General features: G+C 49.4%; 1 protein-coding gene across 3 annotated transcripts in view; it reads right to left on the bottom strand.

Moving 5' to 3' along the window:
* LOC311118752 (cytochrome P450 3A27-like) overlaps nucleotides 1–16,864 on the bottom strand; it is a 31,090-nt gene extending 14,226 nt beyond the window's left edge. The window contains exons 1-11 of one of the 3 annotated variants that reach the window (XM_084193536.1): nucleotides 16,446–16,864; nucleotides 16,135–16,228; nucleotides 15,911–15,963; nucleotides 15,613–15,712; nucleotides 15,102–15,215; nucleotides 14,265–14,353; nucleotides 10,062–10,210; nucleotides 9,803–9,930; nucleotides 2,614–2,692; nucleotides 2,225–2,385; nucleotides 753–979 (exon numbers count right to left, since the gene is read on the bottom strand). In XM_084193536.1, coding sequence (XP_084049662.1) covers nucleotides 753–979; nucleotides 2,225–2,385; nucleotides 2,614–2,692; nucleotides 9,803–9,930; nucleotides 10,062–10,210; nucleotides 14,265–14,353; nucleotides 15,102–15,215; nucleotides 15,613–15,712; nucleotides 15,911–15,963; nucleotides 16,135–16,228; nucleotides 16,446–16,516 — 1,265 coding nt within the window. In that variant the 5' untranslated portion in view covers nucleotides 16,517–16,864. The remainder of the gene's footprint in view (nucleotides 1–752; nucleotides 980–2,224; nucleotides 2,386–2,613; nucleotides 2,693–9,802; nucleotides 9,931–10,061; nucleotides 10,211–14,264; nucleotides 14,354–15,101; nucleotides 15,216–15,612; nucleotides 15,713–15,910; nucleotides 15,964–16,134; nucleotides 16,229–16,445) is intronic. The other 2 variants (XM_084193537.1, XM_084193538.1) reach the window with 2 other exon arrangements.
* Nucleotides 16,865–18,776: the final 1,912 nt, after the last annotated feature.

Genomic DNA, 18,776 nt, shown 5'->3' with positions numbered 1-18,776 from the left:
TGTGGTTCAGTCACATTACACATTGTATTGTAGTTGATTTGTGGTTGTGGTTCAGTCACATTACATTGTAGTTGATTTGTGGTTGTGGTTCAATCACATTACACATTGTACTGTAGTTGATTTGTGGTTGTGGTTCAGTCACATTACACATTGTATTGTAGTTGAATTGTGGTTGTGGTTCAGTCACATTACATTGTAGTTGATTTGTGGTTGTGGTTCAATCACATTACACATTGTATTGTAGTTGATTTGTGGTTGTGGTTCAGTCACATTACACATTGTATTGTAGTTGAATTGTGGTTGTGGTTCAGTCACATTACATTGTAGTTGATTTGTGGTTGTGGTTCAGTCACATTACATTGTAGTTGATTTGTGGTTCAGTCACATTACACATTGTATTGTAGTTGATTTGTGGTTGTGGTTCAGTCACATTACACATTGTATTGTAGTTGATTTGTGGTTGTGGTTCAGTCACATTACACATTGTATTGTAGTTGATTTGTGGTTGTGGTTCAGTCACATTACACATTGTATTGTAGTTGATTTGTGGTTGTGGTTCAGTCACATTACACATTGTATTGTAGTTGATTCTGTAGTTGTGGTTATATTGCAGCAGTGTGTTGGTAAAGTAGTGTTGTGCTGTGGTTGTGATATGGTTGTATTGTGGTTGTGCTGTGGTTGAATTGTGGTTGTGCTGTGGTTGTGAAATGGTTATATTGTGGTTGTGCCGTGGTTACGGTGCGGTCCAGTACCTCTCTGGTTTGAACTCCTCAGGGTCGGACCAGATCTCTGGGTCGCGGTGGAGGGTCCACGTGGGAACCATGACAATGCAGTCTTTGGGGATGACGATGCCGTTGATCTCCACCGTCTTCTGGGCGACCCTCTCTAGTCGGGGGGAGACTGGGTACAGTCTCAGAGACTCGTTCAACACACTGTCCAGATAGTCCATCTGCATCAGAGCTTCGTACTGGATAGGAGCCTGAACCGGGGTTACACATACATCAGTACCTTACTACATCTGGCACCGGGGCTACACATACATCAGTACCTCAACACATCTGGCACCGGGGTTACACACACATCAGTACCTCAACACATCTGGCACCGGGGTTACACACACATCAGTACCTCAACACATCTGGCACCGGGGTTACACATACATCAGTACCTCACCACATCTGGCACCGGGGTTACACACACATCAGTACCTCAACACATCTGGCACCGGGGTTACACACACATCAGTACCTCACCACATCTGGCACCGGGGTTACACATACATCAGTACCTCACCACATCTGGCACCGGGGTTACACACACATCAGTACCTCACCACATCTGGCACCGGGGTTACACACACATCAGTACCTCAACACATCTGGCACCGGGGTTACACACACATCAGTACCTCAACACATCTGGCACCGGGGTTACACACACATCAGTACCTCACCACATCTGGCACCGGGGTTACACACACATCAGTACCTCACCACATCTGACACCGGGGTTACCTTGTTGGGGAACACAGTATCTATTTCCTCCTGCAGTTTGGTCATGGTGTGGGGGTTACCTTGTTGGGGAACACAGTATCTATTTCCTCCTGTAGTTTGGTCATGGTGTGGGGGTTACCTTGTTGGGTGAACACAGTATCTATCTCCTCCTGCAGTTTGGTCATGGTGTGGGGGTTACCTTGTTGGGGAACACAGTATCTATCTCCTCCTGCAGTTTGGTCATGGTGTGGGGGTTACCTTGATGGGGAACACAGTATCTATCTCCTCCTGCAGTTTGGTCATGGTGTGGGGGTTACCTTGTTGGGGAACACAGTATATAACTCCTCCTGCAGTTTGGTCATGGTGTGGGGGTTACCTTGTTGGGGAACACAGTATCTATCTCCTCCTGCAGTTTGGTCATGGTGTGGGGGTTACCTTGTTGGGGAACACAGTATCTATCTCCTCCTGCAGTTTGGTCATGGTGTGGGGTTACCTTGTTGGGGAACACAGTATCTATCTCCTCCTGCAGTTTGGTCATGGTGTGGGGGTTACCTTGTTGGGGAACACAGTATCTAAATCCTCCTGCAGTTTGGTCATGGTGTGGGGGTTACCTTGTTGGGGAACACAGTATCTATCTCCTCCTGCAGTTTGGTCATGACATGTGGGGGTTACCTTGATGGGGAACACAGTATCTATCTCCTCCTGCAGTTTGGTCATGGTGTGGGGGTTACCTTGATGGGGAACACAGTATCTATCTCCTCCTGCAGTTTGGTCATGACATGTGGGTTGGTAGCTAGGTTATAGGCCAGGAAACTCATAGTACTGCTGCTGGTCTCGTAGCCGGCAAAGATAAAGATCATGGCCTGAGACAAGATCTCATGATCAGTCAGTCCTGTGGAGAGAGAGAGAGAGAGAGAGAGAGAGAGGGAGAGAGAGAGGGAGAGAGAGGGAGAGAGAGGGGGGGAGAGAGAGAGAGAGAGGGGGGGGAGAGAGAGGGGGGTGAGAGGGGGAGGAAAGAGAGAGCGAGCGAGAGGGGGGAGAGAGAGAGGGGGGAGAGAGAGATAATTGTTTACAGGTGTGTGTTTGTACAGAAATTTACAGGTGTGTGTTTGGCAGGTACCTTTAGTCTGTTCCTCTCCTGTCTTTGTGTCGCTGCCTTTCTGAGAGTCGATCATCAGCTGTAAGAAATCCACCCGACTCTGGAAGCAGAAATAAATGATGTAAAATCCATCCAATCACAAACAACACAAACAGATTCTACTGGATCTGGTTCAATCACAACCAACACAACCAGATTCTACTGGCTCTGGTCCAATCACAACCAACACAAACTGTCACGACTTCCTCCGAGGCTGCCTCCCCTCCTTGTTCGGGCAGGCTTTGACTTTCGTCGTCACCGGAGTACTAGCTGCCACCGATCGATGTTTCTGTGTTACACTAGTCCTGTCTTTATTATTCACACCTGTTACCCATTATGCTTATTTGTTTCCCTATAATGACCTCTGTTTTCCCTCCTGGGTTTGTGCGTGATTGTCCATTGTTTTACCTCGTTTTGGTGAGCTGTTGTACTGCTCTTCCCTTCGTGGAGGGTTTGTTATGGTTTACTTTTGTTTTAGTAAATCCATTTCTCAGTTCTGTGTCCTGCGCCTGATTCCGTTTCACCACTTCACCCAGACGTTGACAGAATCACGCACATCTATGGAGTCAGCAGGCACGTCCGATCCCAGCGCCTCGGTGGAGGAACGCATCCAGCAGCACTCGACCATGCTGCAGGCTCTAGGTTTGGCTGTGGATCGAGTGGTGAACACCATGGATCGATGGGAGAGAGGTGGTTTTCCTACACTTCCTTCTCCTCCAATTGCTTCGCCATCAAAGACCATCAAACCCTAGATCCAGTGGAATTCGGCTCTCGCTCCCGAGGGAATATGATGGGACAGCTGCCGGGTGTAAGGGTTTCCTGCTCCAGGTGGAGCTCTACCTGGCAACCATCCACCCGGCTCCCTCGGGATACGAGAGCGTGTCCGCCCTCATCTCCTGTCTGTAGGGTAGAGCGCTGGAATGGGCCAACGCGGAGTGGGGTGGAAAAGATGCTGAGTCCGTACGTTACGAGGATTTTACCCGCCGTTTCCGGGCAGTATTTCGATCATTCGCCGGAGGGGAGAGCAGCAGGGGAGCGTATGTTTCACCTCAGACAGGGAAGGAGGAGCGCACAGGACTTCGCCCTGGATTTGAGGACACTGGCAGCCAGCGCGGGATGGAATAAGAGGGCCCTGATTGACCACTACCGATGCAGTCTACGGGAGGACGCTCGTAGGGAGCTGGCCTGCAGGGACACGAATCTAAACCTGGACCAGCTGGTAGATTTATAGTTCCGGCTGGATAACCTGTTGGCCACCAGCGGACGTCCGGATCAGGGTCCATCCAGTCCATCCCCCAGCACTTCCGACTCCACTCCTATGGAGCTTAGAGGTGCTGATGTGGAGAGACTCGGCAAGGGGGTGGTCTCCTGCACCAACTGTGGCCGCAGAGGACACACTGCGGGCCGGTGCAGGAGAGGACCCTCATGGAATCGAGGCAGCAGGCAGGGCCCTGGTGGGAGGACGCGGAGCAGAAGGCGACTCAATTACCACCCCATCGACGAGGGGATTGTGCGATAGCTCTCCGGGAGGGCGCTGCACTTCCCAGGAGTCACGTGTATCCTCTGTCACAGGAGGAGACGGTGGCTATGGAGACATGTCACCGAATCTCTGGGACAGGGATACATTCGGCCCTCCACTTCCCCTGCTCCCTCAAGTTTCTTTTTTGTGAAGAAGAAGGATGGAGGTTTACACCCGTGCATTGACTATCGAGGTCTAAATCAGACAACGTAAAATACAGCTATCCTCTACCTCTCATAGCTAGTATGACAGAGTCATTGCACGGGGCGCACTTCTTCACAAAATTGGACCTCAGGAGCGCGTACAATCTGGTCCGTATCCGGGAGGGGGACGAGTGAAAGACGGCATTTAGTACCACCTCTGGTCACTATGAGTACCTCGTCATGCCGTACGGGTTGATGAATGCTCCCTCAGTCTTTCAATCCTTTGTCGATGAGATTTTCAGGGATCTGCACGGACAGGGTGTAGTGGTGTATATAGATTATATTCTCATATACTCCGCTACACGCATGTGTCCCTGGTGTGCAAGGTGCTTGGTATACTGTTGGAGCAAGACCTGTACGTTAAGACTGAGAAATGTTTGTTCTTCAAACAGTCCGTCTCTTTCTTAGGATACCGCCTGTCAGAGTCAGGGGTCGAGATGGAGTGTGACCGCATTTCAGCCGTGCGTAATTGGCCGACTCCTACCACGGTAAAGGAGGTGCAGCGATTTTTGGGGTTTGCCAACTACTACCGGAGATTTATCCGGGGCTTTGGCCAGGTAGCAGCTACCATAACCTCTTTACTGAAGGGCGGACCGGTGCACCTGCAGTGGTCAGCTGAGGCAGAAGGGCTTTTGGTCAGCTGAAGGCGCTGTTCACCTTGGCTCCCGTGCTGGCTCATCCGGATCCTTCCTTGCAATTCACAGTCGAGGTGGACGCGTCCGAGGCTGGGATAGGAGCTGTACTGTATCATCGCTCGGGTACGCCTCCCAAACTCCGCCCCTGTGCTTTATTTTTGAAGAAGCTCAGCCCGGCGGAGCAAAACTATGATGTGGTGGACCGGGAGCTGTTAGCTGTTGTGAAAGCTCTTAAGGTGTGGAGACATTGGCTTGAGGGGGCAAAACACCCTTTTCTCATTTTGACTGACCACCGCAATCTGGAGTACATACGGGCAGCGAGGAGACTGAACCCTCGTCAGGCAAGGTGGGCCATGTTTTTCACGCGTTTTGTGTTCACCCTATCGTACAGACCAGGTTTCCAGAATGCTAAGGCAGACACTCTGTCCCGGCTGTATGACTCAGTGGAGCGGACGAGGGAGCCCACTCCCATACTTCCGGCTTCTTGTCTGGTGGCACCGGTGGTATGGGAGGTTGACGCGGACATCGAGCGGGCGTTACACACGGAGCCCACTCCCCCCCAGTGTCCAGTGGGTCGTGTGTACGTTCCGTCTGAGGTTCGCGATTGTTTGATCTATTGTGCTCACACGTCACCCTCTTCTGGCCATCCTGGCATCGGTCGGACAGTGCGCTGTCTTAGTGGGAAGTACTGGTGGCCCACCTTAGCTCAGGACGTGAGGGTTTATGTTTCTTCCTGTTCGGTGTGCGCCCAGTGCAAGGCACCTAGACACTTGGCCAGAGGGAAATTACAACCTCTCCCCGTTCCACAACGGCTGTGGTCACACCTATCGGTGGACTTTGATACGGATCTTCCTCCGTCACAAGGTAACACCACGATCCTGGTTGTTGTGGATCGGTTTTCTAAGACCTGTTGTCTCATTCCTTTGCCCGGTTTCCCTACTGCCCTACAGACCGCGGAGGCCCTGTTTACACACGTCTTCCGGCACTACGGGGTACCTGAGGATATAGTGTCTGATCGGGGTCCCCAGTTTACATCAAGGGTCTGGAAGGCGTTCATGGACCATCTGGGGGTCTCGTTTCACCCTGAGAGTAATGGGCAGGTGGAGAGAGCAAACGTTGACAAACATAGGTTTCCTAAACATAATATATACTGAACAAAGATATAAATGCAACATGTAAAGTGTTGTTCCCATGTTTCATGAGCTGAAATAAAAGATCCCAGAAATGTTCCATACTCACAAAAAGGTGATTTCTCAAAAGTTTTGTACACAATATTGTTTACATCCTTGTTAGTGAGCATTTCTCCTTTGCCAATATAATCCATCCACATGACAGGTGTGGCATATCAAGAAGCTGATTAAACAGCATGATCATTACACAGGTGCACCTTGTGCTGTGGACAATAAAAGGCCACTCTAAAATGTGCAGTTTTGTCACACAATGCCACAGATGTCTTACGTTTTGAGGGAGCGTGCAATTGGCATGCAGGAATTGTCACGATCGTTGATGAAAGGGACAGACCAAGGCACAGCGTAATATGCATACATGTTTATTTTAATGAATAAACAACCGACAAAACAATAAACAAACAAAACGTGAAGTCCAAGGTAGAACACAAAACATACCTACACGGAACAAGATCCCACAACACACTAGTGCCAATAGGCTGCCTAAGTATGGTCCCCAATCAGAGACAACGAGCGACAGCTGCCTCTGATTGTGAACCACACCAGCCAACATAGAAATACAAATCCTAGAATATACAACATAGACAATCACCACATAGAAAATACACACCCTGACTCAACAAATAAGAGTCCCCAGAGTCAGGGCGTGACAGTAACCCCCCCCCAAAGGTGCGGACTCCGACCGCACAACATAAACATAACAGGGTAGGGGCTGGGTGGGCATTCCGCCTCGGAGGCGGATCCGGCTCAGGGCGTGACGACCTCTCACTCTTTGCCTCCCTATTGCGCCCCTGGTCTGGTCTAGACCTCGGCGCGTTGCTTCCCCTCTCCTTCCTCCCACGATACTCCAAGCCCTGTCTGGACCCTGGTGTGGGAGACCCCGAACCTGGAGAGGGGCTGACGTCTGGGTCTGGACTGGAGCCGCTGACCGGAGCTGGACCGGGCACCGGTGAAGCGGATTGCTCTGGCTCCGGAGTGGAGCAGCTGACCGGAGCTGAACAGGGCACCGGTGGAGCGGACTGCTCTGGCTCCGGAGTAGAGCAGCTGACCGGTGCCGAACCAGGCACCGGTGGAACAGGCACGGGCCGTGCCGGACTGGACACACGCGCCACTGGCTTGGTGCGAGGAGCAGGAACAGGCCGGACCGGGCTGGCAACGCGCACCACTGGCTTGATGCGAGGGGCAGGAACGGGCCGGGCTGGCGACGCGCATCACTGGCTTGGTGCGAGGGGCAGGAACAGGCCGGGCCGGGCTGGCGACGCGCACCACTGGCTTGGTGCGAGAGGCAGGAACAGGCCGGGCCGGGCTGGCGACGCGCACCACTGGCTTGGTGCGAGGGACAGGAACTGGCCCGACCGTGCTGGCGACGTGCACCACTGGCTTGGTGCGAGGGGCAGGAACGGGCCGGGCCGGGCTGGCGACGCGCACCACTGGCTTGGTGCGAGGGGCAGGAACGGGCCGGACCGGGCTGGCGACGCGCACCACTGGCTTGGTGCGAGGGGCAGGAACGGGCTGGACCGGGCTGGCGACGCGCACCACTGGCTTGGTGCGAGGGACAGGAACAGGCCGGACCGGGCTGGCGACGCGCACCACTGGCTTGGTGCGAGGGGCAGAAACAGGCTGGGCCGGGCTGGCGACGCGCATCACTGGCTTGGTGCGAGGAGCAGGAACAGGCCGGACCGGGCTGGCAACGCGCACCACTGGCTTGATGCGAGGGGCAGGAACGGGCCGGGCTGGCGACGCGCATCACTGGCTTGGTGCGAGGGGCAGGAACAGGCCGGGCCGGGCTGGCGACGCGCACCACTGGCTTGGTGCGAGAGGCAGGAACAGGCCGGGCCGGGCTGGCGACGCGCACCACTGGCTTGGTGCGAGGGACAGGAACTGGCCCGACCGGGCTGGCGACGCGCACCACTGGCTTGGTGCGAGGGGCAGGAACGGGCCGGGCCGGGCTGGCGACGCGCACCACTGGCTTGGTGCGAGGGGCAGGAACGGGCCGGACCGGGCTGGCGACGTGCACCACTGGCTTGGTGTGAGGGGCAGGAACGGGCTGGACCGGGCTGGCGACGCGCACCACTGGCTTGGTGCGAGGGACAGGAACAGGCCGGACCGGGCTGGCGACGCGCACCACTGGCTTGGTGCGAGGGGCAGGAACAGGCCGGACCGGGCTGGCGACACGCACCACTGGCTTGGTGCGAGGGGCAGAAACAGGCTGGGCCGGGCTGGCAACGCGCATCACTGGCTTGGTGCGAGGAGCAGGAACAGGACGGGCCGGACTGGTGACGCGCACCACTGACTTGGGGCGAGGAGCAGGAACGGGTCGGGCCGTACTGGGAACACGCACCACTGGCTTAGTGCGGGGAGCAGGAACGGGCCGGACCGGACTGGCGACACGCACCACTTCCTTCTGCTGCCTAACCAGCTCCTCTCGCCGTGCCTCTACACTTTCCTTCTCCCTTTTAGCCACCTGTAGCGCCTCACTCTGACCGAATAACTCCTGCTCCCTCTGAACCAATAGCCCCCGTAACATGGTGGCCTCCTCTCCTAACCTGCAGACCCGCCCTTTAACGGCCTCCTGCTGCCTCATCGTCCACACTGTGTGCCCCCCCCAAACATTTTCTTGGGGTTGCCTCTCGGGTCTCCGTCGTCGGCACTGTTGGCGCCGTTTCTCCTCTCTATACCGGGCCTCCACTGTCTCCTCCCAAGGACGGCGATCCATCCCAGCCTGAATCTCCTCCCAAGTCCAGGATCCCTTACTGTCCAGGATCTCCTCCCAGGTCCAGGCTGTCTGCTCCTGGACACGCTGCTTGGTCCTCGTTTGGTGGGATCTTCTGTCACAATCGTTGATGAACGGGACGGACCAAGGCGCAGCGTGATATGCGTACATGTTTATTTTAATCCAAGGTCCAAGGTAGAACACAAAACATACCTACACGGAACAAGATCCCACAACACACTAGTGCCAATAGGCTGCCTAAGTATTGTCCCCAATCAGAGACAACGAGCGACAGCTGCCTCTGATTGGGAACCACACCGGCCAACATAGAAATACAAATCCTAGAATATACAACATAGACAATCACCACATAGAAAATATACACCCTGACTCAACAAATAAGAGTCCCCACAGTCAGGGCGTGACAGGAATGTCCACCAGAGCTGTTGCCAGAGAATTGAATGTTAATTTCTCTACCATAAACCGCCTCCAACGTTGTTTTAGAGACATTGACAATGCGTCCAACTGGCCTTACAACCGCAGACCACGTGTAACCACACCAGCCCAGGATCTCCACCTGCGGGATCGTCTGAGACCAGCCACCCGGACAGCTGATGAAACTGAGGAGTATTTCTGTCTGTAATAAAGCCCTTTTGTGGGGAAAAACTCATTCTCATTGGCTGGGCCTGGCTCCCCAGTTGGTGGGCCTATGTCCTCCCAGGCCCACCCATAGCTGCGCCCCTGCCCAGTCATGTGAAATCCATAGATTAGGGCCTAATCTATTTATTTCAATTGACTGATTTCCTTATATGAACTGTAACTCAGTAAAATCGTTGACATTTTTGCATGTTGCGTTTATATTTTTGTTCAATATATAAATTCAGAATATTTTAATACAAATATAAAACGTTTACAGTTGTGTTCCCAGTGCCGCGTCCAGATTTGATCTTAGCCAGCGAAGCGTAAAAGAAGTCTGTCACCGGAGTCGGGAAGAAAGAAAACTTCATCTTCTCCAAGATAGGACCCGTGAAGGGGAACAACGCTGGAGAAGGAGGGGAGAGGAGAAGAGAAACCTTTCATAAAAAGTTTTATCACTTTATGTGATTAAAAAGTACAACTTTGCTTCCGTGTGTGTGTGTGTGTTTGTGTGTGTGTGTGTGTGTGTGGTCTCACCGATTAGGAGGAACAGTGGGTTTAACATGTCAAACTTGAGCATCTTCTTGACGTTGGAGACGAAGGGGTCTGAAGGGTTGTTCAGAGAGTCAATGTCCACACTGAAGGCTGTGCTGGTGACCACGTCCATACTGTAGGGGCCAAAGAACCTGCAACACAACCACAATTACACAATGACTGACCACAACTACTGACCACAACCACACAACTACTGACCACAACTACTGACCACAACTACTGACCACATCCACACAACTACTGACCACAACTACTGACCACAACATCTGACCACAGCTACTGGCCACACAACTGCTGACCACAACTACTGACCACAACTACTGGCCACAACTACTGGTCACACAACTACTGACCACAACTACTGGCCACAAAACTACTGACCACAACGACTGACCACAACTACTGACCACAACTACGGATCACACAACTACTAACCACACAACTATTAACCACACAACTACAGATCACACAACTACTAACCAAAACTACTGACCCCACAACGACTGACCAAAACTACTGACCACACAACTACTGACCACAAATAGTTGCCACACAACTACTGACCACAACTACTGACCACAACTACTGACCACAACTACTGGCACAACTACTGGCCACACAACTACTGACCACAACTACTGACCACAACTACTGACCACAACTACTGACCACAACTACTGGCCACACAACTACTGACCACAACGACTGACCACAACTACTGACCACACAACTACTGACCACAACAACTGACCACAACTACTGACCACAACTACTGACCACAACTATTGACCACACAACTACTGACCACAACGACTGACCATAACTACTGACCACAACGACTGACCACAACTACTGACCACACAACTACTAACCATACAACTACAGACCAAACAACTACTAACCAAAACTACTGACCACACAACTACTGACCAAAACTACTGACCACACAACTACTGACACAAATAGTTACCACACAACTACTGACCACAACTACTGGCCACAAAGACTGACCACAACTACTGGCCACACAACTACTGACCACAACGACTGACCACAACTACTGACCACACAACTACTGACCACACAACTGCTGACCTCACAACTACTAACCACAACTACTGACCAAACAACTACTGACCACACAACTACTGACCAAACAACTACTGACCACAACGACTGACCAAAACCACACAACTACTGACCACAAGGGGTCTGAAGGGTTGTTCAGAGAGTCAATGTCCACACTGAAGGCTGTGCTGGTGAACACGTCCATACTGTAGGGCCCAAAGAACCTGCAACACAACCACAATTACACAACGACTGACCACAACTACTGACCACAACCACACAACTACTGACCACAACTACTGACCACAACCACACAACTACTGACCACAACTACTGACCACAACTACTGACCACATCCACACAACTACTGACCACAACTACTGACCACAACCACACACCTATTGACCACAACTACTGACCACAACTACTGACCACAACTACTGACCACAACCACACAACTACTGACCACAACTACTGACCACAACTACTGACCACAACTACTGACCACAACCACTGACCACACAACCACTGACCACACAACTACTGACCACACAACTACTGACCACTACCACATAACTACTGACCACAACTACTGACCACAACCACACAACTACTGACCACAACTACTGACCACAATTACTGACCACAACCACTGACCACACAACCACTGACCACAACTACTGACCACACAACTACTGACCACTACCACATAACTACTGACCACAACTACTGACCACAACCACACAACTACTGACCACAACTACTGACCACAACTACTGACCACAACTACTGACCACAACCACTGACCACACAACCACTGACCACAACTACTGACCACACAACTACTGACCACAACTACTGACCACTACCACATAACTACTGACCACAACTACTGACCACAACCACACAACTACTGACCACAACTACTGACCACAACCATACAGGTATAGCCCCAAAAAACATCAAAGTGTCTGTTAAGTGTCATATTATATACAGTGCCTTCAGAAAGTATTCACACCTTTTGACTTTTTCCATATTTTCTTGTTTTACAGCCTGACTTTAAAATGGATAACATTTAGATTTTGTGTCACTGGCCTTCCACACAAAGTGATGTGTGTCAAAGTGGAATTAATTAAAAATGAAAAGCTGAAATATCTTGAGTCAATAAGTCTTCAACCCCTTTGTTATGGAAAGCCTAAATAAGCTCAGGAGTAAAAATGTGCTTAACAAGTCACATAATGAGTTGCATGGAGTCACTCTGTGTGCAACGATAGTGTTTAGCATGATTTTCTTTATGACTACCTCATCTCTGTACCCCACACATACAATTATCTGTCAGGTCCCTCAGTCGAGCAGTGAATTTCAAACACAGATTCAACCACAAAGACCAAGGAGGTTTTCCAATGCCTCGCAAAGAAGGGCACCTATTGGTAGATGGGTATAAAAAAAAAGAAGACATTGAATATCCCTTTGAGCATGGTGAAGTTATTAATTACACTTTGGATGGTGTATCAATACACCCAGTCACTACAAAGATACAGGCGTCCTTCCTAACACAGTTGCCGGAGAGGAAGGAAACCGCTCAGGGATTTCACCATGAGGCCAATAGTGATTTTAAAACAGTTATAGAGTTGAATGGCTATAATAGGAGAAAGCTGAGGATGGATCAACAACATTGTAGTTACTCCACAATACTAACCTAAATGACAGAGTGAAAAGAAGGAAGCCTGTACAGAATAAAACATATTCCAAAACATGCATCCTGTTTGCAACAAGTTACTAAAGTAAAACTGCAAAAAAGTGGCAAAGCAATTAACTTTATGCCCTGAATAGAAAGTGTTACGTTTGGGGCAAATCCAACACAACACATCACTGAGTACCACTCTTCATATTTTCAAGCATGGTGGTGGCTGCATCATGTTATGGGTATGCTTGTCATCGGCAAGGATTAGAGAGTTTTTTAGGATAAAAATAAACCGAATAGAGCTAAGCACAGGCAAAATCCTAGACAAAAACCTGGTTCAGTCTGCTTTCAACCAGACAGATTCACCTTTCAGCAGGACAATAACCTAAAACACAAGGCCAAATATACACCGGAGTTGCTTACTTAGACAACATTGAATGTTCCTGAGTGGCCTAGTTACAGTATTGACTTAAATTCGGCTTGAATATCTATGGCAAGACTTGAAAAATTGCTGTCTAGCAATGATCAACAACCAACTTGACAGAGCTTGAAGAATGTTTTATGAAGATTTTTCAGTGGACTATAGTGTGGATCTTTTCAGACTCAGTAAACTGTTTCTTCTCTCTTCAAGCTCCTCTCTTCCTCTCTAATCCACTCTAAGCCTTATCAGTGACTGAAACCAGACTGTTGCCCTTTGCCTCTCTCCTTAGGCATAGTCCTGGAACGGAGCCAGGGGTTGAACAGAGTTCAGACTAAACATGGTTGATCACAACATGACGGGGGCGTTTTGGACTGGGTGGTAGAGAGGGAGGAGGTATGTTTGAGAAATTGATTATGGACCTGCCATGTTTAAGTATCGATTGATAGGTTTGGAGGTCAGAACGGAGCCAGGAAAGGGCTCCGTTATTTTTACATGACAGGGCTGTTATTTTTGCATGACAGGGCTGTTATTTTTGCATGACAGGGCTGTTATTTTTGCATGACAGGGCTTGGTCCCACCACTATTGTTTCCAGACACGGAACTAGAAGGGAGGGAAGTCAGATACCGCCATTAAGGAAGTGGGCGGAGCAGTCAAGAGGTGAAAACTGGAGACAGTGGTGGAGGAACCAAAGAGGGAGGGATTAAGCTAAAATGAATGTAAATTGACTGTGTAAACTGAGAGCTGAGAAGTGGAAAGTTAGATGCTCTGCAGACCACCTCGGCTATATTGATTGTAATTAAGTCTATTTTAATTCTACAAAAAACTCTGAAAGTACTTTGTGTTTGACGGAGGACAAAGACCATTTTCCACAACATAATAAAAATAATAATGTGCAAATATTGTACAATCTAGGTGTGCAAAGACACACAGCTGTAATCGCTGCCAAAGGTGATTCAAATTTTTTTTTTAAGGTGTAAGGTGAAAAGTCAGAGGTTAGAGGTCAGGACTCACTCCTTCAGTTCGATGGCCTGGTCTTTATCTGCCTGCTTCTTCATTCCATTCAGCAGGGTAGAGGAGTGCTGCTTCATGATACCAAACATCTAGAGAGAGAGAGAGAGAGAGAGAGAGAGAGAGAGAGAGAGAGAGAGAGAGAGAGAGAGAGAGAGAGAATGAGAGAGAGCGAGAGCGAATGAGAGAGGGAGAGAGAGAGAGGGAGAGAGAGAGAGAGAGAGAGAGAGAGAGAGAGACAGAGACAGAGAGAGAGAGAATGAGAGAGAGAGAGAGAGAGGGAGAGAGAGAGGGGGCAGCAGGTTAGCAGACTGCTGCTTCATGACACCATACATCTAGAGGAGAGAGAGGAGTTTAAACTCGTTGATAATAGGTTTATAACATTTAGATTTACATTTTAGTCATTTAGCAGACGCTCTTATCCAGAGCGACTTACAGTTAGTGAGCGCATACATTATTTTATTTCTCATACTGGCCCCCCCCCGTGGGAATCGAACCCACAACCCTGGCGTTGCAAACGCCATGCTCTACCAACTGAGCAACATCCCTGCCGGCCATTCCCTCCCCTACCCTGGACGACGCTGGGCCAATTATGCGCCGCCCGACAGAACCTGGATTCAAACCAGGATCTCTAGTGGCACAGCTAGCACTGCGATGCAGTGCCTTAGACCACTGCACCACTCGGGAGACAAGTTTATAACATTTATACGTTTATAACTTCTTCAAAATGGGTTTATAAAGAGTTTATAACAAGCTATAATGAGTTTATAATGAATTGATAAAACAGGAGTAGAAATGACAGATGATAAAAGGATGAGGGAGATGGAGGGATGGTTCTACCTCTTTTAGTCGTCCGGAGGTAAAGGAAGGAGAGAGGACACTGCGGATCCGTCTCCATGTATCGTCCTCGGCAAAGGACAACGCATCAAACAGCTCTCCGTTCAGATGGAAGTTCTAAAACATGGAGGACAGTTGTAATAATTATCAAACAGCTCGCCGTTCAGATGGAAGTTCTAAAACATGGAGGACAGTTGTAATAATTATCAAACAGCTCTCCGTTCAGATGGAAGTTCTAAAACATGGAGGACAGTTGTAATAATTATCAAACAGCTCGCCGTTCAGATGGAAGTTCTAAAACATGGAGGACAGTTGTAATAATTATCAAACAGCTCACCTTTCAGATGGAAGTCTTTCATATTTACATGAATTCCACAGATAATGTATTAATAATATAAATAATGATGTTAGGATTATTATTATTAGGGTGTGTGTGTGTGTGTGTGTGTGTGTGTGTGTGTGTGTGTGTGTGTGTGTGTGTGTGTGTGTGTGTGTGTGTGTGTGTGTGTCTCACCCTGCGGTTGGTGAAGATGTTGTAACACTCTTTAATCAGGATGGTCTTGATCATGCTTTTGTCCATGATACACAGAACAGGCTGCCTCCCATCATAGATCCTTCACAGAGGAGAAACACACAGACACCTGGCTTAAACCACGTCATATAAAATTACATATAAAATATTATTGTTGTTGATATTATTATTCATAGTATTATTCATGGTCACATGATAGCTTGAGCAGGTGATGAATTGTAAGGAAAGAGCATAGTACAGTTGTGAGTCATCCTATTACGGTACAGCCAACTGAACTCACCCCCAGATTCTCCCGTACTTCTGAAAGCACTCTGTGTCAAAGTTAGTGAAACCCTGGAGAGAGAGAGAGAGAGAGAGAGAGAGAGAGAGAGAGAGAGAGAGAGAGAGAGAGAAAACAGCTGATTCATGCCTGAACAGAGAACACACCTGAAACAGGTCAGTGTTGAGGATAAAAGCGTCTGCTAAATGGCATATTATTATTATTATTATATTAATATTACAAACCTTTTTATACTCCATCATTGTGCCAAGGTAAGGTAGGGGTTTGGGTCCAGGGATCCCCATCTTAGTGAATACACCATAGGGCCAGTATCCATACCTATACACACACACACACACACACACACACACACACATTAACTAGTAATATATTCTAGAGAAGTATTTACAAAAAATAAAAACATATCTTTAACTCTGCATTGTTGGAAAATGACCCCTAAGTAAGCATTTCACTGTTAGTCTCCACCGGTTATCTACGATGCATGTGGCATATAACATTTGATTTGATGTAATACAATTTCATTTGAAGTCCTTACACCACTATGAGGGTGATGAGGAGGGCCAGGAGTGTCCAGGTCTCAGCAGAGAAGTAGGGCAGAAAACTCATCTTTCCTCCGGTTCGGCTCCCTGCTGCTTCTAAAAACAAAGGTCCCGTTTTCTCTCAGGCTCGGTTCGAGTTCACTTGTCCAATGGTCTGACAGGTTTTTGTTTTTGTTTTTTTCTGTCCGGTTCTAGTGCAGTTCGACTACCGACCTTTGCTCTTCTCGGTATTCTGCTTGGGACAGTACACCTTGCGCGTGATTGTTGTATCCCATCGGAAAGGTGTGAAGCTAGCCACAATAAGGATGAGCCACAATGGAATTTGCGGTTCGCCTTCAGAATAAGAGTCCCATATTGAAACTGATGCAAACGGATACAAATAGTGGAATAATGCCATATCTGGACTAGGTAAAGCTGAACAAGGTTGGAATGTTGTTATATTAATTAACCAAAAGACAATAAGTAGTTAATTTGTCACCCAAAAATAATAGTTAAAGTCACACTGTGGCTGTATTAGACTTCAGAATTGCAATGGGGCAAACTTCTATTGCACTGTACAGTGTTACCTCTGGATCTTGGGTCCATGAAACGTGAAGAATTTACACTAAAATTAGCGTCGTAGCTCTTCCTGCAGGACTTTAACTATGTATTAACGTATTTTAGAGTGTCCCCTATGCACTCGCAATGGCCGATGCACGCTTCGTATTTTAGAGTGTCCCCTATGCACTCCCAATGGCCGATGCACGCTTCGTATTTTAGAGTGTCCCCTATGCACTCCCAATGGCCGATGCACGCTTCGTATTTTAGAGTGTCCCCTATGCACTCACAATGGGCCGATGCACGCTTCGTATTTTAGAGTGTCCCCTATGCACTCCCAATGGCCGATGCATGCTTCGTATTTTAGAGTGTCCCCTATGCACTCGCAATGGCCGATGCACGCTTCGTATTTTAGAGTGTCCCCTATGCACTCCCAATGGCCGATGCACGCTTCGTATTTTAGAGTGTCCCCTATGCACTCCCAATGGCCGATGCACGCTTCGTATTTTACAGTGTCCCCTATGCACTCCCAATGGCCGATGCACGCTTCGTATTTTAGAGTGTCCCCTATGCACTCCCAATGGGCCGATGCACGCTTCGTATTTTAGAGTGTCCCCTATGCACTCACAATGGCCGATGCATGCTTCGTATTTTAGAGTGTCCCCTATGCACTCGCAATGGCCGATGCACGCTTCGTATTTTAGAGTGTCCCCTATGCACTCACAATGGCCGATGCACGCTTCGTATTTTAGAGTGTCCCCTATGCACTCCCAATGGGCCGATGCACGCTTCGTATTTTAGAGTGTCCCCTATGCACTCCCAATGGGCCGATGCACGCTTCGTATTTTAGAGTGTCCCCTATGCACTCCCAATGGGCCGATGCACGCTTCGTATTTTAGAGTGTCTGTCACGTTGCTGTGGAATGGTGTGGTGTAGAATCAGGCGCAGGAAGCAGAGGATAAGTCCAACAAGACTTTACTAGAGCGTTCAAAATAATCCAAACAGCCCAGAGGCAAAAACGCACACAAGCGTCAAAATGACGAGAGCGCACACACAGGTGCGAAATACTCTCCTCAACCGAGGAGGAAGTTACAACAAAAGCGTATCGAACACAGGTAGCTAAACAACACAACACAAACAATTACACACAACACTAAACTAACAACAAGGAAACTAAATAGGGTGCTTAATGAGACATAACACAAAACAGGTGTGACTAACAGACAAAACCAATCACACAAGAAACATAGATCGGTGGCAGCTAGTACTCCGGAGACGACGACCGGCGAAACCTGCCCGAACAAGGAGGAGGAGCCGCCTCGGCCGAAACCGTGACAGTACCCCCCCCTTGACGCGCCTCGGGGACGACCAGGAGGACGCGGAGCAGGGCGCGTAGGATGACCACGATGGAATTCGGTCATCAGGGACGGATCCAGAATGTCCCTCTTCGGCACCCAGCACCGCTCCTCCGGACCGTACCCCTCCCACTCCACGAGATATTGGAGACCCCCCATCCGGCGTCTTGAATCCAGGATGGTCCGAACAGTGTACGCCGGAGCCCCCTCGATGTCCAACGGGGGCGGAGGAGTCTCCTCAATCTCAAAGTCCTGGAGTGGACCAGCTACCACCGGCCTGAGGAGAGACACATGGAACGAGGGGTTAACATTCTTGTAATCAATAGGTAGTTCTAACCTATAACACACCTCGTTCAATCTCCTCAGGACTTTAAAAGGCCCCACAAACCGCCGACCCAGCTTCCGGCAGGGCAGGCGGAGGGGCAGGTTTCTGGT

The sequence above is a fragment of the Coregonus lavaretus genome, assembly GCF_964263955.1.
Source record: "Coregonus lavaretus genome assembly, contig: HAP1_SCAFFOLD_1148, whole genome shotgun sequence".
NCBI classification, from domain to species: Eukaryota; Metazoa; Chordata; class Actinopteri; order Salmoniformes; family Salmonidae; genus Coregonus; species Coregonus lavaretus.
This window is presented reverse-complemented; position numbering and strand designations above follow the sequence as displayed.